This window comes from Arvicanthis niloticus, chromosome 1 (assembly GCF_011762505.2).
Source record: "Arvicanthis niloticus isolate mArvNil1 chromosome 1, mArvNil1.pat.X, whole genome shotgun sequence".
Lineage (NCBI taxonomy): Eukaryota > Metazoa > Chordata > Mammalia > Rodentia > Muridae > Arvicanthis > Arvicanthis niloticus.
In genome coordinates, this window is record NC_047658.1 from 60,457,620 (window position 1) to 60,482,029 (window position 24,410).

The following is a 24,410-nucleotide window of genomic DNA, read 5'->3' on the forward strand; positions in this document are numbered from 1 at the left end:
AGGCTGACTTTTTGCTCCTCTCGCTTGTATCTTCAGGTCTTTGTGCCATGTTGTGCTGTGGGTGGCTTCCAGCAGAACGTGAACAATTGCAGAGCAAGCGCTTGTTTTTTGTCTTCAGCATCCCCAGTGTCCTCCAGAACACTGCTTATGTGAAACAGGGTTAGGTGGATGTATTGAAAAAGTAACCGTTCAGAAATAAGGGAGCCGGACGTGATAACGCATGCCTCAATCCCAGAATTCAGTAGCCAGAGGGAGGGAGATTTTTGTCAATTCCAGACCAGCCTGGTCTATGTATAGTGTGAGTTCCAAACAAAACAGCCATGGCCGGGCCTAAGGTAAAAGCACCACTGGAAACCAATGTTAGGAGCTTATCTCAGTTCTCCTCTGCATCTGTAAAACAGGAAAGGACAAAATTCTTTTCCTGGTTATTTTGTAAAATTGTGAATAGACTATAAAGACGCTTACTAAACTGAGAGTCCTGGAATTTTATCAGAAGAATGAATAAATCTCTGTCCCGGAAGACTCCTGATATGAGAGGTATCAATCAATTCTAGAAATAAATAAATAAATAAATAAATAAATAAAAACAAGACTCAGATTCCTGTGGAACCAAATCCCTGTGAAAGCAAATCCAGGTCCTGGTGCTGGGATTAGGGTAAGGCTGACTTATTAAGTGTAATTTAACAATTGTTCACTTCTCATCTTTTTGGGAGCATTTGTATCATTTTGATATCTGCTGAATGTTTGGTGGAATCATCACAGAAGACTTCTGAGCCCAGGGTTTTTCTGGTTGGGAGGATTGTAATATAAATTCAGCATCTATAATAGATATTTGGCTGTTCTACTTGTAGATATCTTTTATTGAACTTCAAAACTTTTCTCAGGACAAAATGAAATGTCCATTTGGTCTAAATTTTCGAGCTTATCGGATTAAACTATTCATTAATTTTCCTTATGTTTTTTTTGTTTTTGTTTTTTTTTGTTTATTTTTTGTTGTTGTTGTTTTGTTTTTTCGAGGCAGGGTTTCTCTGTGTAGTTCTGGCTGTCCTGGAACTCACGCTGTAGACCAGGCTGGCCTCGAACTCAGAAATCCTCCTGCCTCTGCCTCCCAAGCCTTATGTTTTTAATATCTGTGGATCTTGCAGTGACCTCATATGCCTTGACAGTGTTTCTCTGAATCTTTGATGCTTGATCAGTCTGGCTAATTGATTATAATTATTTTCATCTTCTTAAATAATTTTTTGTTTGTTGTTTTTTTTTTTTAAATATTGGGTTTTATGTTTTCAACTTGGATTTTTCTTCTCTGCTACTTATTTTCTATACAAGTTTTCTTTTTGTTCCTAGTTTTGCATATGCATGGATGAGGTTATTGGTTTGAAACCATTTTGCTCTTAGGTATGTGTTTATTGTTAGAAATTCCCTTCCAAGGACCTCTTCGCTTTCACAGATTTTGAAATTTAATTTTAAATTAAAAAATTATTGGCCAGGCGGTGGTGGCGCACGCCTTTAATCCCAGCACTTGGGAGGCAGAGGCAGGCAGATTTCTGAGTTCGAGGCCAGCCTGGTCTACAGAGTGAGTTCCAGGACAGCCAGGGCTACAGAGAAACCCTGTCTCGAAAAACCAAAAAAAAAAAAAAAAAAAAAAAAAAATTCAAAATTATTTTCATTGAGTTAAAAAGTCTTGTAATTTCTCTTAGGTTTCTTGACCTATGAGCTATCTAGAAGTGTCTTGGTTTCCTAATCTATTTTAAAATATCTGATTCAATTCTCTTGTGGTTGGAGAACATACTCAGTAAAAATATATTGATATTTATAGTGCAGGTTCTGGTCCAAACTGGTTTTCATGTGTGTATGAAAAGAATATGTACTCTTCTGTTGTGTCAAGAGTTCCTGAAGGCAACAATTAAGACAAACTGGGTGATTATGCTCCTTTGGTGGTTTTGTGCTTGTAGAGGTGGGGTCTGTGTTACCCATGTGGCCTGAGACTCTTGGGAATATAAGTGATTTTTCTCTCTCAACTTCTGGAACATCTGGGAATATAGGCACATGGCACTATGCCCAGGGGACAGTATTGCTTGAGTGTTCTTCGTCCTTCCTAATTTATACCAACTTTTCTGTTAACATGTTATTGAACTCTCCAACTGTTATAGGAAAATTTCCTTTTCAGATTGTCATACATGTTCAAGTTCTGTTATTATGTGAATAAAGGACCAATGATCCTTGTACCATTGTGAAATATCCTCCTTGTCCCTTGGTAATACTCTTTATTATAAAATCTACTTTAATATAAACATATTTATTCCCAAAACTTGATTAGTTTTACTATAAGAAAGGCCTCCCATGTGTATCCACTGTGTTTCTGCTCCAATGGAAGGGTATCCTGGGACTTGGCCCAGGAACTACACAGCTCTGAGGTGGAACAGTGTCCAAGGGAAGGGTATCATCCTGAGACACAGAAGCTCAGGAACCTTACAGCTTTGAGGTTGGTTGGTGGTGCTGTTGGTGCTGTTTGCAGGGATTAGTGGGTGTGGCATTGTTGGAAGAAATATGTCGTTGGGAACAGGCTTTGAGATTTCAAAAGCCCCACGACTTCCCAGTTGCTGTTCTCTGCTTCATGTTTACATTCAAGATGTGAGCTCTCAGCTTCCTGTTCCTGCCTTTGTTCCTCCACCATGTACTCTCACCTTCTAGAGCCCAAACTCTAGTACAAGTTGCCTTAATCATGTGTTTATTATTATTTTACTATGTATTATATATTATTATATATTATATATATATATATATATATATATATATATATATATATAATTTTATTTTTGTCTTAGGATTTCCATTGCTGTGAAGAGACACCATGACCAAGGCAACTCATATAAAGGACAACATTTAATTGGGACTAACTTACAGGTTCAGAAGTTCAGTCCATTATCATCAAGACAGGAAGCCTGGCAGCATCCAGGCAGGCATGGCACTGGAGGAGCTGGGAGTTCTACATCTAGTTCCGAAGGCAAACAGGAGAAGATGTCTTCTAGGCAGCTAGAAGGGTCTCAAAGTCCATTCCCAAAGTGACACACTTCTTCCAACAAACCACACCTACTCCAACAAGGCCACACCTCCTAATAGTGCCATTCCCTGAGCAAAGCATATTCAAACCACCACAGTATTATTAATAGAAAAGTAATTAATGCAACCTCTGTGGTGATAGTGTTAGAAAGTGGGTCTTTGGAATGTAGTTAGGACTTTGCTGTTAGGAATAAGATTAGTATTTTTATACAAGGGACTCCAGAGACCTTATTTGCTCCATCCTCATGAAATAACACAATAAAAAGGAGCCATTTTTGATACAGAAAGCAGGCCTTCCCTAGACACCTGTCTTAGGGTTACAATTGCTGTGATTAAACACCATGACCAAAGTATCTTGGGGAAGAAAGAGTTTATTTGGCTTATGCTTCGACATCACTGTTCATCATTAAAGCAAATTAGGACAGGAACTCAAACAGGGTAGAAACGTGGCTACAGGAGCTGATGGAGAGGCCATGGAGGATATTGTTTACTAGCTTGCTTATTTTGGTTTGTTCAGTCTGTTTCTTTACAACACTCAGGACCAGCAGCACAGGGATAGTATCATTCACAGTGATCCGACCCCCGCCACCCATCAATCACTAATAAGATACCCTATAGTTGGTATATACTGCCTCTAATGGAGGCATCTTCTCAGTTGAGGTTCTCTCCTTCAGGAGACTGTAGCTTGTGTCACACTGACATACAACTAGCCAGTACAGCACCAAAACAGCAGGTTCCTTGATCTTGGATTTCTCATCCTTCATACTGTGAGAACATCCTGCTGCTTACAAGCCTGCATTATAAGCCTTGTAAGGTAACATTTCTTTCAGCATCTCAAATAGACTGACAGCAGCTAACAGACTTCCTAAGAGTTGGGTACTGTTTTGATCTCTCTACCCTGTTTAATGATGCATGTGAGTTTTAATCCTCATTTCTGTGAAGTAGCTTACTGAAAGTCATCCTATGGTCAGCAGTGAAGCCGGGATTTGATCCAGCATATTCTTGCTATTTGCCTCTAGATCCCTGATGCTTTCCATGACTAATTCAACTTCACCTTTGGGCTGAGGCCTAACAGGCCATTTTTGATTGTAGAAAATATGCATGCATGCATGTTTGTGTGTGCACACTTGCCTATGTTCATGTGTGTGTGTATGTGTGCACATGTGCGTGTTTGCCTGTGTCCACGCACTAACACCCAGGGCATCAGGTGTCTTCCCTTTGAACCAGGGTCTCACTGAATTGGACTTTGTGGTTTTTGGCAAGGCAGGAACACATAGGATCCAGTGTTCCTTTTGTCTCTGCCCTACTCAGCACTAGTGTTATAGGCATGAATGGGCCCATGTCTAGCTTGTTATATGGGTGTTGGGATCTCAACTATAGTCCTCATGTCTAAGCAACAGTACTCTTAAACTTTGAACCATTTTTCTAGTCCTAGAAAAGACAGCTTGAAGTAGGTAAGTATGGTCTGGTGACAGCTTTCAAATGGCAGAGGAAATGAGGAAAGGCCAACCCAGCTGAATTTCCAGTGTTATCAGTTTCTAATATAATCAGACACAAGAATGACCTGTGGGATTTTATTCCATAACTTTTCTCATCAGTGTTTATTTTCAGAATGAAGATACACAGTTGAGGAATGTCTTAGCAGATTCTATAAGAGGTGTTGTGAATTCTTTAGATTTTGTCCTTCTTGAGAGCAGTGATTGAATCATTATGCTTCTGGTTTTCAATATGACATATAGGTGTATGATATAGTACAGACAATTTGTGTAAATAAGAGCATGCTTAGTATACTGATTCAGGGCAGAGAGCAGAGGGATGTTTTCCTGTAGGAGACATAGATGTCCTTATGTTCAGAGATAACACATGGGCAGTGGTTCTCCTTCTTCCCAATGATGTGACCCTTTAATACAGTTCCTCAGCCTGTGGTGACCTCTCCACCCCCAAGATATTTTAATTGCTACTTAATAACTGTAGTTTTGCTAGTTACGAATCGTAAATAATTTTGGAGATAGAGGTTTCCCAAAGGGGTCATGACTCACAGGTTGAGAACGGGTAATGTTAAACACATGGTCTCTTCAAAGGGAGAGATGTATACTGTTTTTCACCCAGAAGGCTGGGAGTGGACATGACTAATAGCCTGGTAACCTTTGTGCTATTTGTGTGGCCAAAACCACACTGAATCCTCCCTGAGACCCTTAGGAGCTTGTTTTTCTCAGCCAATCTATTAGGACCTATCTTTATGAAAGATGTCACCTATACTTTACAAAGAGTTTTGATGTAGTCATGTCTTAAGCTTTGTTGTGCATTTGGAATTGAGCTAATTATCACTAAAAAACTTATACCAAATTGTGCTGTGCTTAAATATCCCTGAAATAAACCACACACAGTCAGACTCTTGAGGTTTGAAGCAGCACCAGCTACTGAGTCATGCTGAGCTGAACTGCCTTCTTGGATCGTTACTCTGTCGGCTCATCACTCTGATGGTCACAGACCCCTACAACGGCTGCCCAATGTGTAGGGCTTGACTCTGGGAGAAGGTAAGAAAAAAATTTCTGTAAATAGAAGTGGAGAGTAGTTTAGTCCTCTTACTCAAAGGGTCCCAACTGTAACTGACAGAGGGAAATAAGCATGGGTTCTTCTCAGTCTTCTGGGGTAAAACATTTTATAGTTATTGAGATGTTTGTCAAGATCCAGAGAAACAAATTATTAAGACCAATAGCTCTGCATTTTGTAAGTGACTGTAAAAATTCAATCCTTGGTTTCCTAAACAAGGAACTACTTGTGCTGGTAACTGGAAGCACATAGAAGCTAATGCAAAAAGCCCAAAAAAGGGGGTATGAAATCCTGCTGATTATTTTGCAATCTGGAATTCAGTAATGTATTGCAGGACCATTAAAGAAATTGTCAGCTGAACACATCTTGGCAGAGCCAGGTAAATAGACTCTGAAGCCATTTCTTGTGGGTACTAAGCTAAGTGTGTTCAGGGCTGGCCTTCCTGTGTGACCAGTATTCAGAGCCCTCCAGTTCTGCCGCTCATCTCTGGCCCAGTGGGGAGGGGAATCTGCTGACATAGCCTGAGTTAGGCAGCGGCACTGCTACGAGCCTGAAGCTTGGCTACTTCCACAATTTGGTTTTTGTTTTTCCTCACAGTTTTACCCACTGTAAATTGAAGTGGCCCCTTTATGGAGAACATTTAAAACAGGTTATATATTCCTCCCTTTGAAGAGACAACCCAGTGTGTTTATTTGTGAGCACAAGGACCTCCATGCATTCTCCATTTTATTTAATGTTTTATTGATTGTGAATTTCATACCGTGCACCCCAATTCCACTCATCTTATCGTCCTTTTGTACGCACTCTTCCCTTGCAACCTCCTGACAAAAGAAAAAAAAATCTCTTCGTGAGGTTGTAGTGTCATAGTGTGTCCCACAATGTACTCTTCTGTCTACACTTCTTTACTTGCAAATGTTTACTACAATGAGTCACTGGTCTGGTGTGAGGTCTCTGGCTTCTGCTACACGGTCCATTCTGGATCTTCATCAGGACTCTTCTCAATTATTCTGTTGTTGCCGCGTGTTATGGAGATCCTGCAGCTTTGGACCAGCCCTCTTCATGCATTCTAGCAGCTCATAGATGGGGGTAGATAATGGTGTGGCCTATCTCAAAGCCCTGGATCTGGGCCTGGTTGGTAGCTGAGCTGGTCAGTCCATCAGCTCTCTTGCACCTATGCCACTCCAGCGAGCTCTCCAGCACTCCCCCAGCTGTTCACCCAATGTTGCAAGGGGCAGAATCAGCTCTCCTGCTCCCATGCCCTGGCTCACTGCAATCCCAGCAACCCGGACCAGCTCTACCTTGCTTTCTGGGCTAAATGCAGAACCTATTCTCCTAAGTGCTATAGCTGGTGAGGTGTGGGGCCAGCATTTCTGCTCTCATGCTTTCTGGGCCAGCTCTCCCAGGATGCCCAGGTGAGGGGTGGAGCTTGCACATCCCTCATGCATCAACATGGCCCCAGGCAACAGCCTGGATCAGAGAAGTCCACTAGTCTTTGGTGGTAATAGACCCCCTGCTGCTGCCAAGCCTTGGACCCAGACATGGCCCTTGGTAGCTGCATGGGCCAGGACCTCACCATAGCCTTAGGTGGCATCACTGGCTACTCACATCGGGCTGTTCCTCACTACCCTCAGGTCTCCAGTTCTGACTCTCTTCATTGTGAATGCATCCTTCTGCTTCTCTTTCTCGTCCACCTCTCTACTACTTTCTTGCTTATCTTAGTGGCACCTAAGGCCTTTGGGGTTATCTCAGGAGTGCTATGCTCTGCCCAGGCAGGGGACATGTTGGATATAGTCTGCTCACCTGGGCCCTGTGGTACTGAGCTGGGGGTCGTCTCAGGCTTGCTCTCATCTTCTATACTTTCCCACGTTTTCCTTTCTTATGACCTTCCAATTCCTCCTTTAACATTTAGCTCATGTTACTTTTCCCTAAAACATTGTCTGTCTAAATAGTTAACAGTTACAGTCTCAGTTCCCTCAAAGTATGTGTGTATCCTCACATTATCTTAAAGTATGTGTGTATCCTCACACTATCTTATAACACGTGTTCATATTTCTTACTCCTCTTCTAAGAAGTCTTTCTTTAGGGATCATTTCTTATTATACACATAGTGTGTGATGCATACCAGATACTCACTGTATCTGTGCTGTCAGATCTGAGCTCCAAACCCATTCCTATATACAATGAAGAAAGAAAGAAGAAACTTGTTTTTGTTTAACATTTATAATTACTGAGTATCTGATATATACTAGGCAAAAGTAGCAGAGTTACTTTTCACTCTTAGACCAGTGCTAAAGTCCATATTATAAAGAAGTTCATTCCACTGAACTGGCTCCATTGATTCTTTGGTTAATCATCAGGCACAGGTCTTGCATATGTTTTTTCACACACACCATAGTGATGTATGCCACTAAACACTCCCATTAATATCTGAAAGAACAGAGGAATGGCCATTGCTTTCATCCCAGTTTGACAAAGGAGAAGCCAGTGGAGCATAACTCTTCCCTTTGGTGGCAGCGGAACAGTCTGATACCTGAAAATGGAAGAGTCAATGATGGCTATCAAATGCTATTTATTTCTCCTAGTCATTTCCAGTACAGGTTTATCACGTACACAGCAACATTAAATGTTAGTAGGCTATTTTGTTTTGATTAGTCTGTAGCTAAAAAAAGAGACGAGTTTATCAGCACCATCCCCTCAATTAAAAAAAAAAAAGAAAGAAAAAAGAAAAGAATTAAAAAGAGAAAGGGCGGGGCTGGGGAGATGGCTCAGCGGTTAAGAGCACTGACAGCTCTTCCAAATGGTTCTGAGTTCAATTCCCAGAAACCACATGGTGGCTCACAACCATCTGCAATGGGATCCGATGCCCTCTTCTGGTGTGTCTGAAGACAGATACAGTGTACTCACATACGTAAAATAAATAAATAAATCGAGGGAGGGAGGGAGGGAGGGAGGGAGGGAGGGAGGGAGGGAGGGAGAGAGGGAGAAAGAGAGCTGGGAAGATTGTTTAGTCAGAAAAATGTTTGCCACACAATCGTGAGGACCAAAGTTTGATCCCCAGAATCCAACACACACAGACACAGACACACAGACACAGACACACACACACACACAGACACACACACACACACACACACACACACACACACACACACACGAGAGCAATAATAAAGAAAAGAGGAAGGGGAGGAATGGATAGACTTACTTAACTGCCAAACGTCCATTTTTATAAAAAGCCAAAGCACTGGGATATGAGACACCACACGCTACGCCAATCAGTGAACTTCTGAGAATACAGCTCTCCTTGCTTAGGTCACCTAGAAAGTGAGAAGAGTTAGTTTCCCTTTAAGATTTAGGATACTGTTAAAATGAAGCTGTCTATCAATGCACACTCCCTTTGCTGTCTGCAACCACGGGTAAACAGTAGATAGAATGTTAGGAATTCAAAGCCTGGTACTTAACAGGCTTAACTGCATCTTGTTTTGAAACTCTTTATTGTATGTTAGCATATGGAGAATTACTATTCATGTGTGCTTTCTTTGTTTTATTTTCCGAGACAAAGTGTCTCTGGGTAAAAGCCCTGGCTGTCCTGGAACTTGTAGACCAAGCTGGCCTCAAACTCACAGATATTCAAATGCCTCTGCCTCCCAAATGCTGGGATTACACACACACACACACACACACACACACACACACACACACACATAAATATGCTAGTTACCAGGAATATAACTGTCATTAAAAAGAGACCTCTGGTTGAACATGGTGTCACATGCCTTTAATCCCAGTACTAGAAAGGCAGAGGAAGATGGATCTAGTTTGAGGCTACTCTGGTCTACACAGCAAGTTCCAGAACAGCCAGGGCTACACACAGAAACCCTGTCCTGAAGAGAGAGAGAGGGAGAGAGGTGGGGTGGGGTGGGAAGTGCAAGCACGCTTTTAGTCAGTATACTAGAAAAGAAATTAGAAAGACAAATGATTAGAGGGGCTGGAGTTACAGATTAGCACTACGTGCACTTGCTGCTCTTACAGAGGACCCAGGTTCTGTTCTAACATGGTGGTTCCATGCCACTCCTAACTCCAGTTCTATGGAGAATATCAATTGTCTTGCATGATTAGGACTACTGTGTAGAGCAAACCAAGATATATATATATATATATATATATATATGTATATGTATATGTATATGTATATGTATATGTATATGTATATGTATATGTATATATGTATATATGTATATATGTATATATGTATATATATATATTAATTATACAAATGTTTGAGAATTATAAGCATTTGTTAATGAGTAACTTTAATTTGTTATAGCTATATTATACATTGATGAATTTGAGTTTACCTGATTGCAAAGCATCAGTTACAAAGAGCTTGTAAGTAACGATGGTAGCCAAAAATGGAAGTGTAGTCAAGGATGCATAGGTCTTCAAAGCTTCATATTTAACCTTGAAACTGTTTCTGAAAACTAAGTTTGCCATTATGCCAGACAAACCACTACTTGTTCCAAAGGCTAAAGTTCCATATGTATTTAAAGTCCTAATAGGAACAAAGAGAAAAGTTTAACATAACATTCTTGAAATGAGTCACAAATTTACCCAGCATCTAATATTTCTTGTTATGAAAATAATTCTCAAAGAAAAAAATGTTTAAGATCATCTAGAAAAAAAAAAAAAAGCTATTTTCACATGGTTAGCCTGTCTAGAAAAGAACTATTTGTGAATTTGTCCAGATACTTCTAAAATAATTTGTCTGTGGTTTATAAAACTTCAGTGAACGAGATCTGCCATATTTGGTTTTACATAATTCTGGCTCCCAAATGAAGAAAGCTCTAAAGTGTAACTGTCATTTACCTTAATCTTGAGCTCTCTTAATAAAAGTCAAAATAGTAGTATGAGATCATCATGCCATAGTCCTTTCCTCACTCTCTAGTCCTTCTTGTCCCCAGTACTTCGGCTGAGATTATCAGCACCAGGCTCTTTCAGGCTCTTAAAGTCAGAGCTCACACTAGTACTGCCTGCTAGCTTGCTCTGGGGATCATTTCTCTTTGCCTTGAAGGCTTGAACTGCAACATCCACCTCTAATTTCTATGGGTTTCTGGGGATCCAAACTGCCAGTCCTCAAACATTCAGAGCTTTAACCAATAAGCTATCACCCGAGCCTTGCTAAAATGACTAATCATAACTGTCCATCAGTAAAATACAAGTAGCCTTCAAAATGTTTTCATACTAATTACTTCTAACTTAAAAAAATATTTGTACTAATAATATCTCAGCAATAAGTTTGGGCATTTTTTTAAGAAGCATAGTTCTTCTTGTTTGGTGACCCCATACCATAAAATTATTCTGTTGCTACTTTATAACTGCAATTTTGTTACTGTTATGAATTGTAATATAAACATATGATATACAGGATATCTGAGATGCAAGCCCCAAAGGGGTCATGCCCATAGATTGAGAGCCACTGATCTAGAAGATTCTCTTCTTAGACAACTGTTTAAGATAGCAATTCAAGCTACCATTGGAAGCAGAGTAATTGTAAGAGAAACTCAATGCCTAAAGGAAAAACATTTTGGCAAAATGTTATTTAGTGACACTACCCAGGAAATAAAACTTTTGAGGTGACAAACAAGCAAAAAAAGTAAGTAGTCTCTTGACCCTCAGACTTGGAATAGGAAGGATGCACAAGTAAGGTCGTTGAATCAGTTATCACTGTGTCTCTTACTCATCGTTTCTATAATATTCAAACTTCTTTTCTATAATTTCAGTGAGTATTGGGCTTCTGAACTTTGCATCTCCTAGAGAAGGAATCAGCTGACCATGTTTATAAAGTGCCATCTTGATGTCCTGGAAAACACAAAATTCCAGAGTCATGACAGCTAACTATACTAATATTAAATAAAACTTCATAAAACTATATTCAGGCTAAGTACATTTAGAGTCTAGGAATGTTCTAGGTACTGTGTTATCTGCTTTCACATATTTAAAAAAACAATTCAATCAAAATCTACTGGGCTTTTACCTGTTAAGAGATGGGGTTTTTTTTTTTTTTTTTTTTTGAGTTACATAAAAATTGGGAAAATGAATATTTTTATGTTTACATATGTGGTATTTTGAAGAAGAATGCCCCCCCTCATAGGATCATATATTTGAATGCTTAGTCATCTGGGAGTGGCATTGGCATTTATGTGAGGATTTAGAAGGATTAGGATTTGTCTGAGGAAGTATTTCACTGGGCATGCATGGGCTTTGAGATTTCAAAATTCTATACCAGGGGAAGTGCTTCTCTGTCTCTTTGTCTTTCTGTCTGCCTGTCTGTCTGTCTGTCTGTCTATCTATCTGCCTGCCTGCCTGCCTGCCTGCCTGCCTCTCTCTGCTGCCCATAGATCAGGATATAATTTTTCAGCTCCAGGGCTGTTAAAATGATAATGGACTAACGTTTTGAAACTATAAGCAATCCTGAACTAAATGTTCTGTTTTATAAGAGTTGCTGTGGTCATGGTATCTTTTCACAGCATTAGAACAAAAACTAAGACAATAGATTAGAAAACTGAGTTTCAGTTTTGCTACTGAGATGATTTTTGTTTTCCTTCAGCATAGCTTTCTGTGTTCATTCCAAAAGAGTAGAAGACCCTACTTTTTTAATCCTCTTGAAGTAACAGCAGAAATAATACCTGCATGTTGACAAAGATCTATTGTCTTAGGGTTTTATTGCTGTACAGAGAAACCATGACCAAGGGTAACTCTTACAAAGAAAAACAGTTAATTGGGGCTGGCTTTCAGTTTCAGAGGTTTAGTCAGTCTATTATCATCATGGAGGGAAACATGGTGGCATGTAAGTAGGCTTGATCTGAAGGCAGCAGGAGACTGTGTGTCACACTGGGTGTAGCTTGAGCACAGGAAGCCTCAAAACCCACCCCCACAGTGACAAACTTCCTCTAACAGGGCCATGCCTTCTAATAGTGCCACTCCCTATGAAACAAGCATTCAAATACATGAGTTTATGGGTTCCATTCCTATTCAAACCACCACACTAGTCTTCTCTCATGAACACCTGAGCCTGTTTTAGAGATTATTTTGGGGCTAAGGATAGGAAGGAGAGAGCAGAAAGTGCTTTGGAAAATAGAGAAACAACAACAACAACAACAAATCAGAGATGGATACTGTTCCAGCCTGGGAAGAGGGAGTGCACCATGGTTATCTTGGACTTAATGTTGCAATTCAGTTTTCTAGTAGGGCCTAGGGTAGAAAGCAGTGTCTGAAACAGTGCTACACTGTTTGTGCTACACTGTGAAGCCTGGACAAAGGGAATGAACCCAGGGTTTGTAAGGTCCCTGTGTCCCATGGGATAAGCCAATAGTTGCCCACATTAAGAGAACATAAAGGCTTCACTAAGAGATTAAAAAAGAAATTCCAAATTCCTTTTTGAGCTTCTGGCTATACATAAGACTTCTGGGCCTTTGTGGGAACACTTGTTAAATCCTTCAGTACTATGACGTTATGGACCTTAAGAGTATTCATTTCATTCAAACAAGGAGATATGTATGGACACTTCCTGTAAACCCAAATTCTGGGTTGTAAATATTTTACTTATTTCATCAGTGAGATGTCTACTGATTCAAAGTTCAGTGCTTTTTATTTTTTCTCCACATTTTCTAGATTAATCCATGAAAAGTTATAAAGTCAAAGGCTCAGTACAGATGACACATTAACATTTATAGGTGATGAGCATATAAAAAGCGTAAAATTAATGAAAAACCAATGGAATCTGACTCCAGGAAATCAACACACATAAAGTATGTGTTCCTTGATCTTCTTAAGGTGGTATACAATTGATCAAAAGACCAGCTTTTCTGCTTCAATAAAAAACAGCATTTACGTCAGTTCTTTTTCTTTAAGATAAATGAGAAAGATGGGGGGGGGTGCAGAGCGGGCATAAAATAGTTTACAAATTATAATTTTTTTTTTAGGGACTAGACTTAAATATTTTGCTTTTTCCCCTTTTGCTATCTAAATGGAAAAATGAAAGAAGAAATAGTACTTTCTAAGGAGGATTCTCTACCCATCCATCTAGTGTACTATGAAGGCAGGTATCAATAGCATCATGGCTAATCAAAAAACCTTAAGAGAAATTTTTGTTCTGTTCTCATTCAATTCCCTGAACAGCCCTCTTCACTACCCACAGAAAAATTCCAGGCCTTTGAAACAGCACTGGGGGAAGGGGTTCCACAATTATGGCTGCAGAACAGTCAATACTGAAATAATCAAAAGCAAAAATATTTTGGCATCTGGCATTTGCAAGGTTTTCACTACACTCTCCTTAATTAAGGAGATATAGATTATTAACTTGCCCAGAGGGTTTTTATTTTTTTAAACTTATTTTTGTGCTGTTGGGATAGAAGCCTGGGCTTCAGGCCTGATTAGTGCTCCATCCTCAGATTCCCAGGAGGTCCTTCAGCAAGAACTGAAAATCAAGATTTTTGCCACAACCAACTTTTAATCTAAGAGTTAAGGAAGTTCAAAGTCATTCAACGGATCTGATCACCATCCTTATACAAGTAAGTGCATTTGTGTGGACGTATGGTCTGCAAGGTGTTTGTGTGTTCTATTTTTAAGTGTATTATTTGACCTTCAGAATTTTATTCAACATTCTCACATGATTTATCCAGCCGTGGTATGTATCAGGTTCTCAGGTAATCAAAAGAGTGAATGCATTCAAGAATCCATCATAACCTGGCGTTAAGTCAGGACACACCAAATAAATAAAAGGCAGGAGGACTTAAACTGAATGAGAGAAATAGAGGTCGGGCCGGGTGGGGTAAGGCGATAAAGTATTTGAAATTGAAGAAAAGTCTTGTAAAAAGATCCTCGAGGAAGAGAAACAAGCTACCTTTAATCCTGCGTAGACTTCAGGTCTACGTTGTTAGGAACTAGAGATTTGGTTACACCCTGCATAAGTCAGGATCGGTTCTCTCTATTTGCTCAAATCCTTCACGTGCATCATCTCCGAGGAGGCGACCCACACCACTCTCGATTTCCGCCTACCTGGGGCGCTTCCCTAGTTCCCTCCTGCACCACACCAGCATCCCTCGATTCAGACCAACTCGGTCGCTCGGACGCCGCCATCTTGGCGCCTCACGTGACTGACAAGAGGGCGTGGCCGGAGCGCCTGGGGCGGAACTTGCAGCTGGCTGACGGCTCGTACCTTTAGGCCGGTCCGCCCCCACCCAGTCAAAAGCCGCGCCCTCCAGCCGGGCGGAGACTGGGCGTGGCATCTCCAAAGTACAATCTCTCATTGGCTCAGAGGAAGGCTCAAGGCCTAGGGGCCCGCCCCTAGCCAGCTTTTCCTTGTCCTCTGCCAATTTGTCAGCCTGGCTAACCTGGAGGGAACCAGGGGCGGTTCGGGCGCAGGCCTGTTGCTGCGCGCCTTCTCAGGGCGGCTGGGGCCGAGCCCTGGTAGTTCCTTTGGCCTGGTCGGTGTGTTAAGGCTGTGGCTTCTTGGGCTCCTTCTCAGAGGCTCCAGCCTGCCTCCCAGGCGCGGCCACAGCAGCACGGACTAGCCTGCTCTCTCCAGTCTTCAGTCCCCTTAGTCCACCCTCAAGCCCCGCTTGGAAAGGGTCCAGTTAGAAATCTCCCCTTCCCCTGTTTCCCCGAAGAGCCCTGGTCGGCCAGTGTTTCAGGGATGGAGGGTGCGCTGCGAGGAGGCCAGGCGCGCTTCCGTGCACGTGAAATGCCCAGCAGCGTCTGCCAGACCCGCAACCCCCGACCCTCCAGTCTCCATGTCTTAGGCAAGCCAAATTCCAGAGTTATATAATTTCTAGTGCTGCTGTTTCTCTTGCCCGAGGAAACACTTCATCGCGTGGAGGGTGCAGGACATTTCGGTGCTCTTCTGTATAAGATCGGGGTGTGGGCAGGGGTGGCCAGCGGTGGCAGAGAAATGTCTTTTCTGCAAAAGGAAGGTGGGTAGATTGGAGAGAGACTGAGAAAGGGTTGGATGTGGAAGCCAAACAGCTGCACTCCCATTTAGGAAATCGCGGACTATTTGCATAGTGTGTGATTGCATGCCTAATACTACTACGGCGTCTCTGAAAACACCTTTGGGGGAAGGTTTGATTTCTCCTTTCCAGCAGCCTCAGTGTTTTTCCTCTCCGGATAGGAAGCTGCTTGTTTGCGAAGGGATGGCACGATGTGAATGACTCCAGTGTGAAGAAGTCTGCTTCGCCAAATCATCCTGCATCAAGTGCCCATTGAATAGCACTGTCACTTTAATGTCTCCATGCCAAGGGATTGCTTACCTTCTTTTCAATCCTCTCGGTTAATACACGGGAGGATCAGGATCTGAGGGGCATTAAGGATCAAGCCTTGGGGCTTTGGAGAGCACAGAAGAAATATAGGAAAGTGACAAGCTGGCTCTTGTTTTACTGAGGGGGCGAGATACAGAACGAGTAAATAGAAGGGGGCCTTTGAATCTCTCTTCTGCCCCAGAAAACTGTCCAAACTCACACACCCCTGAAAAGATTAGAGTAAAACGTTTTTAAAAGTATTTTTGAAGGGGAAGTTTAAACTTTTTCCTAAAAATCGATGCTCTTTATTACCAACCATCTCGATCATGTATAAATTAATAAGACAACGGTCCTAAAATTGGTTTGTGCCTTAATTGAGTCAGTTACTGAGCATCTGAAAGTGTTGCCGCCTGAAGAGGAGTTCCAGTAACATTTTCTATGTGCACGATAACTTTCTCTGCTTTTAAAACAAGAATATATATTTTACAAAAATAGAAAAACTTGCTATTTTTTTCCTTTGAACACCGTGAGCAGTGTAAAATGGTTGTGGAGAAATGCATTATTTTTTTCTTTATTTGAAATAGAAGACTCAGCCTGGATATCAAGGCTGAACCGTGAAGAGATTTGCAACAGTTAACCTGGCTCCATCTCCATTCAGCTGGGTCAAGCAGAGACTTGAAAAGAGATCTTGAGTCCAGAATCAGTGGAGAGACCCAAGAATGCCAGTCAAGAAGAAAGGTGGGCTATGAGGTTCATACATAACATATGATTTTCCCTTTTTTGGGCTATGGTTTAAATTGTAATTTAAATTGTATTCCTTTGCAGAGCAAAATTTTGCCTGGTTTTGAGTAAATACTTACTGCAACAAATATGTGCTCAGTAGTACCTTTTCAGTAATATTTTGTTATAGTAAAGTTAAGATGGTATAGACATATGTGAATTAATAAACCAGGCAGTTGATGTCACCATTTATAATCAGAATAGACTCACTCGGTGCTATAGATTTGGGGTTTAGAGCTCAGTTTACTTTTGAAAAGAAACTTGTACAATGGAGTTTTCCCTCATGAGTTTGATATTTATTGAATGATTATGTAGGTGTAACATATGGGAACATTTATAAAATTGTAGCTTTATTTTTTATATTTAAAAATAGACTTCGTATTTGAGTTGATTGGAGTGTAAGTTTTCCCTTTTGTGGTACTTCACAACTTCGATAATTTATTCTATGTTATTTAGTAACATGTTGTGGGAAATTCCCTCAAATAAAGCATACATCTACTTTTTTCTTCCTTTCAATAATGTTTATCACATTGATCAAAATCCAGTGGAGGTCTTGGAGCATCCTTTATTATAGGTCAGAGACCTTAAGGGTTCTACTTAGCCTGAGATGAACCTTATTCCACAGGAGCTTAGTGAAATTAGGTCCTTCTGTTTTTACAGATGATATCAGTGATAAAGTTTATGGAGAATTTTGAATCAAAATTTAGAACACCTTTGAAGTTTACTGTTCTGGGCTAGTATAGATCCGAATGTTGTCCAGTTATGTTGATTGCTACAATATTGAATTGGAGACCTAAACTATAGGTTACATCCTAAGATATATTTTCATATAAAATCTAGAGAATTCATATAGCTTTTTATGTTGTTTTATTCATCTACTTCTGGGTATGTATGGAAAACACAGTCAATTAGATGCTTTTTTGGAAAATAGTCTATGTAAAGGGGGACAGGGCTATCAGAAACTGTTGAACCATCTAGAATTGTACTTTTGCACCCTAGGGTTGAAAAGTAGAATTGTTTCCTCCTCTATTATTCCCTATACGACTACTGAAATAGGTGAGCTGTCTTTGGTATTTTGGAGCTGTACCTGGCCATGTCAGACATGATTGGTTTATATGGATCAAGAAAGAAAGATTTGGGAAATGTAGCCAATAAACAATGTCTTTGATTTCCTTAACTCAGTGTGTGTTTTTTACTTTCTACCATTTCTGTAGATAAATCTTTTTTGGAGTACCTTATTTCATTTTGCTTATAATTAAAAATGACAGAGAGAAGGAAGGGGAAGAGGAAGGGAGGAAGAGGAGAAATCACAATTGATGGTTTAGGTGAAACTTATGTAAACAGACTGAACTTAAGGGTTCTAAGCCAATAGGCTCAGTTTCTTAAAAGTTATTATATTTAAAAAACTTCCAGAAATTGTTCAAATGTTATTGAAAGTTAATAGTTCGAGAGAAAATGCTGTAGTTGTTCTTTGTCTTCCTTTCTTCTTTAAAAGATGAGTGGATATAATGAGATTAAATTTTTAAAGGTTACAAAGAAATTCTTCTAAAAGGTATACATTTGAATAACACTAACCTATAATGAATTGATCTAGAGAATTTATAGTTTTTAACAATATAAATTAAAATTATTAATATTAACATAGTGTTGAACAGAGGCAACTAGTCAAATTATTACATGTGTTTTGTTATTCTAATTGCTAAGCTTGCTATGTCTACTGCTTCTACAAGATAAGAAAAGTATTTGAGATTTTAAATTAGATTCTATAGGAAGACCATCCTTCATTCTTTTGAATGCTTTCCTCAGTTTATTGCTACATGGTATAGCTACGCTAGAAGGAGCTAGACTCACTGTGATTTAAGCTAGCCACTCATTGTCAAATATGTCACTTTCGCTTTTTCTGCCCATCCTCATCTCTGCACAGTTTCACAGACCTGTTTTGTCAACTGAAGACTCTTCTGTTTTGTTGTTACAATTGTTTTCTTGAGTTTTTTTTTTTTTTTTTTAACTTCAGGATTCTATTATCTGCAGTAGCAGCTTGATTTACACACAATAGAACCTTTAGAACCATCTTTGGCATATTTTTGTTTGTAAAACTGTAGAGTTAATTCAACGTAAGATATGATCAAAATCATAGAGAGCTGAAGACACTCCTTGAATTGAATGAAAGAGTGTGCTGTTGAGTTATTAACCCTAGAACAAAAGGTAGTGGTAGTTTGGGCTTCATGCTCTCTGTAGAAAATGCTGGTTTAAGTTGATCCAATGTGACTTTTTAGTGCAATGCAGTTTTATTTTCCAACTTAAAAAATCATAATTATTATGTATGGGAAGGAAATAATTCCTTTTATTAACTTGTGATAGATCCCTTTCATGCCTGTGATTTTGTAAAAGTGCCCTAGTGTCTTCTGGGAATCTTTCATACTTCCGTACATTTACTTCTGATGTTTTGCAATTGTACTCAGTGTATAATCAGCTTCATACAAAGACATGTTTATCATGGACTGAAATATTATTTTCATATACAAGTATTGACAATGTATCTTCAGAAAGGAAGATGGATATTTTATAATTTTTGTATATAATTCAGAAATCTAAAACATGATGATGTCATATATCTTATTGGAACACTTAAAATTGAGATTAGTATCTTTTATAGCCTGGCTTTTGGCTGACTATATTCTTTTTTTTTTTTAACTTATTAATTAATTAATTAATTTATTCTCCAGATTTTATCCCCCTCCCAGCCCACCCTCCGACTGTTTCACATCCCATACCTCCTCCTTGCTCCCCTATCTCCACGAGGATGTACCCGCCATCCATCACCCACCCCATCATACCTCTAAACTCTTTGGGGCCTCCAGTCTCTTAAGGGTTACATGCATCTTCTCTGACTGAACCCAGATCCAGCAGTCTGCTGGTATATGTGTTGGGGGCCTCATATCAGCTGGTGTATGCTGCCTGGTTGGTGATCCAGTGTCTGAGAGATCTAAGGGGTCCAGGTTAATTGAGATTGCTGGTTTTCCTACAGGGTCACCCTCCTCAGCTTCTTACAGCTTTTCCGTAATTCAATCACAGAGGGCAGCAGCTTCTGTCCATTGGTTGGGTGCAAATATCTGCATCTGACCCAGCTGCTTGTTGAGTCTTCCAGAGGGCAGTCATGAAAGGTCCATTTTTGAGAGCCCTCAATAGCTGCAGTAATAGTGTCAGGCCTTGGGACCTCCACTTGATCTGGATCCCACTTTGGGCCTGTTGCTGGACTTTCTTTTCCTCAGACTCCTCTCCATTTCCATCCCTGCAGTTCTTTCAGACAGGAACAATGCTGGGTCAGAGTTTTGAGTGTGGGATGGCAAACCCTCCGTCACTCAATGCCCTGTCTTCCTGTCGGAGGTGGGTTCTATTAGTTTCCTACTGGCATTTCATCTAAGGTCCCTTCCTTTGAGTCCTGAGAGTCTTTCACCTCCCAGGTCTCTGGTGCATTCTGGAGGGTGCCCCAAGCTCTTGCCTCCCAAGGTTGCCTGTTTGCATTCTTTCTGCTGGCCCTCAGGGCTTCAGTCCTTTAACCTCACCTAATACCAGATCAGGTTCCCCTCTTCCCCCACCCCCATCCAGTTTCCCTTCCTGGTCCCTTCCCTTGTGATTGCTTTTTTCTCCCTCCAAGTGGGACTGAGGTATCCTCACTTGGCTGACTATATTCTTACAAGTGTTGTTTCTCACTTTACCTGGGGAAGGGACCTTATGACTCTTCTTATTCTTTCTTCATTTAACACTTTCTTCCTTTATTATTTCTTTTCAGCACTTTATGGATTAACCTAGGTGTTGTAGTATGTCACCGACTTCCATCTGCCTCTCATTATCTGTGTCTACTTTCTACATGTCTGTCATTTCTTTCTGTTGCTTCCGGAGTTCTTGACCTGCCTGCTCTGTCTCTGGTGTGCTCTCATTACAGATGTGTGCTGCCTCATTTGGCTTCTAGCTCGCGTTAAGTTAACGCAGTTTTTGGATGTTATAAATACGAGTAGTACCTATGCATGAGTTTATTGAATGGCTATTGGTTTCCCTTTGCATTCATGCTTCTAAGTTTATCTTTGACATTTCATGTTTAACATAGCAGGACTCTATCTAGATGCCCTTTCTAGTCCCCCAAAACTTCATTCTCACCTTCACGGTTTTCTCAAAACTAATGAAACTTGAAAGAGTTATGCCTTGGATCTGCCAAGAAAAAACTGAAAAAAAAATCATCAAAGGTTTGAGAGTTCTCTAAATAAATAATTTACTATAGATGTCTCTGAGGTAGACTTCTTAGTGTTGTTGGAGAAAGTTTGGAAATCATGTTGTCATAGATTCTTGATGTTGGAAAGCAACTGTTCATCCAGGAATCATAAGAGAGAACATTCTGTACAGGGAAATAAAAATATATTTTTGTGTTCACATACTGATTTAGGATAACTGATGTTAGGAATCAAACAACAGTTATAAAATAAATTAATATTGTAAGAAATATCTGACCGCCGTTGAGAATAGACCACTCCAGACCACGCGGTTCTAAGTGGGAGAAGGTTTGTTCAGGGGAAAGGGCAAAGGTGAGGAGAGGAAGATGGAAGAGATAAGAGAGAGAGAAGTAGAGGCCGGCCATGACCATGTGGATAGAGAGGAAGGTGGGGGAGGGGACAGAGAGGCAAGAGGGTAAGAGAGAGGGTAAGAGGATAAGAGAGTAAGAGACAGAGGAGGGGGCAAGCAGCCCCTTTTATAGTGGATCTGCCTACCTGGCGGTTGCCAGGTAACTGTGAGGAGGAGCATACCTGGCTGTTGCCAGGTAACTGGGGAGGTGGAGTTTAGACAGAATACTAACAAATATAGTAATTGCTTTTATTTTATTCATGTTATATGATAGGAAAAAGGCAAATAATATAGTAATTACTTCTTACATAAGATATATGATATGCTCAGTTTTGTGGAAAATTCTCTATGCTCCATTCAAAATTGAACATTTAGTCTTCATTTTCAACTTGCTACTAATTACTTTATTGGGTAGCAGAGTCTAGTCAGTGAGAATACACACACACACACACACACACACACACACACACACACACACTGGATTTAACAATGTTGAATTAATACAATTTAACAATGTTGAGTTAGACCATTTATATGTGATCCCTCATTATTAAACAACTATATTCACTGAAGTATAAGAACCCTATTATTTTGAATTCATATGTTCTCTTTATATCCTGTTTTAATATTTATAGTTTTCATGTCAATGATCACCAAATATTTTATCATAAGGCTGAGATGCACAACACCTTTTACATTGGGAGCACAGAGTCTATTTCCTACCCACAGTTCCTGCTCAGTAATTTGTAGCAGTCAAGATACAAAGGTTCTGCAGCCTCAATGGAGGTTGCTTTGTCAGCAAAGGGTCATGAGTTTTGCCTAGACTCTTCTGTCCAGTCATTTCAAATTCTAGCTAGTAAGCTTTCTGCATGGGTTCAATTTTTAGTATGTCTTGCAAAACTATTTCAAGAACTATGGCCAAGTCACCTCTATTATGAAACTGTTGTTTTGACCCCATTTATTTTAGGCCTTTTTGATCAAGAGCTGCTCATGGTGTCTCATACCTGTCATCCAACTTCTTAGGAGGATGAGGCGGGAGGATTGTTATAGATTTGAGGCTACCCAAAGCTATTTCCTTGCAGGAAGTATTTCCAAGCAGTCAGCTTCAGACCAGCTTTAACTTCAGAGTTGAGACCCTGTCTCAAAAACAAAGTAACAAGCTAAGAAGAGCAAGAATAATGCAAAGTAAAAAATCCTTAAAAATGAATTATTTAATTTAAACTTCCAAAGACTGTGGCTAAGATTTTGTAGCATCTCTCTTCTGATGATACAATATTGTTAGTTCCTGAGGACCTACCTAACCCTGTTGGGGTAAGATTCCAAGGTTTTACTGGAGTGGGGGCTATCATTCTGAAGCTCTATGACAGCTTTATCATTGAAGTTTGATAGTAAGATTTGAAACAAACTTACTAGATTCTATTTTATTAGCTGTCATAGGTAATGATTAAATTATTTTAAAAAGTAAATCTATGTAGAAATTTAGGACAAATATATTCAATCCTTTATCAACCCAGTAAGAGTTTGTTCTTACTATCTATCGGATGTGTTTTAGAGAGCCAAATGGTATTCCATCTGTACTTTTATGATGATTCTTTTTAAAAACTTAAAATTATTTTATATGTATGAATGCTTTGTTCACTTTTATGTATATGCACTAATGGCATGCCTGGTGGCTGTGGAGGCCAAAAGAGTGTCCAGTCCCCTGGAGTTATAGGTGGTTGTGAGCCTCCATGTGGATGCTGAAAACTGAACACAGGCCCTCTGTAAGAATAGCTGGTGTTCTTAACCATTGTGAGTCATGTCTCCAGTTTCTGTCCATATGATTCTTGAAATTTATTAGGATATAGATGTGGAAGTGAGCAATTTTAGCATTGCATAGTTATGTTACATACTCTCCCATAGAAATAGATAAAGAGGACTCAAGGCCATCTAGGGAAAATGTAATATTTGACACAAGATGCAGAAAATGATAGAATATAGAACATAGTCGAAGTAGAAAAGACAAGATGCTGTTTCAAATCATTATTTCCTATACTATGAATTATGTCATCATATTCTTTATTGCTATCATCACTGTCTTCCTCCTCCTCTTCTTCCACAGCACCAGCAGGATACAGTACAAAGAACTAGACCATTCTCAGAATATCTGGCTAGAAGAATATGTAATAAGATAATCATAGATTAGACTAACTTTAAATTTAAAATTACATTTATTTATTATGCATTTGTGTGCACAAATTTATGAATGTCCTGTGACAAATGTATGAAAGTTAGAGGACAGCTTGCAGGAGTTGGTTCTGTCCTGACGTGACCTACCATGTGGATCTCAGGGACAGAACTCAGGTCCTCGAGCTTGGTGGCAATGACCTTACCAGCTGAGTCATCTTGCCAGCCTCAATTTGGACTCTTGATTCATACATTTAGATATTTAGGAAATCTCAATTTCTACATTTCAAATTTAATTTTTATGCCTAGTCACTGAGTAATGAACACAATAATTTTATTGTTTTGAGATTTCTTCTACTTTACTAAGGTTAGATTGAGTTACATTGGAATGTGTGCTACTCTGAGCGGTATATATGCTCCTGTGTGTATGTGTGTATATGATATATATATATATATATATATATATATATATATATATATGTATTATATATAAATTTTACTTCTGAGATAGTTGATTCTGTATCTAGATAGCTGTTTCTGGTCTGATAGAGATTCTACTTCCAAGTTATAAACTTTCATTTTATGGAATATCTGCATTTATGTTTGCATACATTATGATGTCATTCCTTTCTGAGTCTTTCTGCCTTGAGGCAATACTGATAGGAAGAAGAGCCTATCAAGTCTATTTTTCTGCTGTAGGTGTGTGTGTGTGTGTGTATCTAAGTATGTATGTATTTTAGTTGTTTTTCTTTAGTGTAAGGAGAGATGAGGAGACATCTCCCTCTTTGTACTTGAGACTCTCTCATCTCTGTGACAAACTATTTTGAGGGTTTAGTTATTTTTGAAAGCAACACTGGAATAACTTAAAATTTATGTGTGTGTGTGTGTGTGTGTGTGTGTGTGTGTGTGTGTGCGCGCTGGCACATGTACTCTCTTGATCCA

General features: G+C 39.7%; 2 protein-coding genes across 10 annotated transcripts in view; one reads left to right on the forward strand and one right to left on the reverse strand.

Annotated features, from left to right (window-relative positions):
- Positions 1-7,814: 7,814 nt before the first annotated feature.
- Tmem126b (transmembrane protein 126B) lies at positions 7,815-14,912 on the reverse strand. 2 transcript variants are annotated; one of them, XM_034523935.2, is made up of 5 exons: positions 14,668-14,820; positions 11,348-11,469; positions 9,969-10,162; positions 8,816-8,927; positions 7,815-8,143 (listed from the first exon to the last, which is right to left on the reverse strand). In XM_034523935.2, exons 1-5 carry the CDS (start codon positions 14,746-14,748, stop codon positions 7,960-7,962), a joined length of 693 nt encoding a protein of 230 aa, XP_034379826.1. In that variant the 5' UTR covers positions 14,749-14,820; the 3' UTR covers positions 7,815-7,959. The 2 variants fall into 2 exon arrangements, with proteins under 2 accessions (XP_034379826.1, XP_034379831.2); XM_034523940.2 differs by lacking the exon at positions 11,348-11,469 and having other exon boundaries at positions 14,668-14,912.
- Positions 14,913-15,009: 97 nt separating this feature from the next.
- Positions 15,010-24,410, forward strand: part of Dlg2 (discs large MAGUK scaffold protein 2) — a 1,841,012-nt gene continuing 1,831,611 nt past the window's right edge. For 3 of the 8 annotated variants that reach the window (XM_076937777.1, XM_076937790.1, XM_076937770.1), the window contains exon 1: positions 15,010-16,643. In XM_076937777.1, coding sequence (XP_076793892.1) covers positions 16,625-16,643 — 19 coding nt within the window. In that variant the 5' untranslated portion in view covers positions 15,010-16,624. The remainder of the gene's footprint in view (positions 16,644-24,410) is intronic. The other 5 variants (XM_076937772.1, XM_076937782.1, XM_076937788.1 and 2 more) reach the window with 3 other exon arrangements.

What these genes read in the sequence shown, in the direction of transcription:
- Tmem126b (XM_034523940.2), bottom strand. Translation starts at nt 14,897, where the DNA reads ATGCCACGCCCAGTCTCCGCCCGGCTGGAGGGCGCGGCTTTTGACTGG. An exon ending in AACTGATGCTTTGCAATCAG is followed by an intron (nt 8,928 to 9,968) that starts GTAAACTCAAAT and finishes CTCACTTTCTAG; the next exon opens with GTGACCTAAGCAAGGAGAGC. An exon ending in AATGGACGTTTGGCAGTTAA is followed by an intron (nt 8,144 to 8,815) that starts GTAAGTCTATCC and finishes TTCCATTTTCAG; the next exon opens with GTATCAGACTGTTCCGCTGC.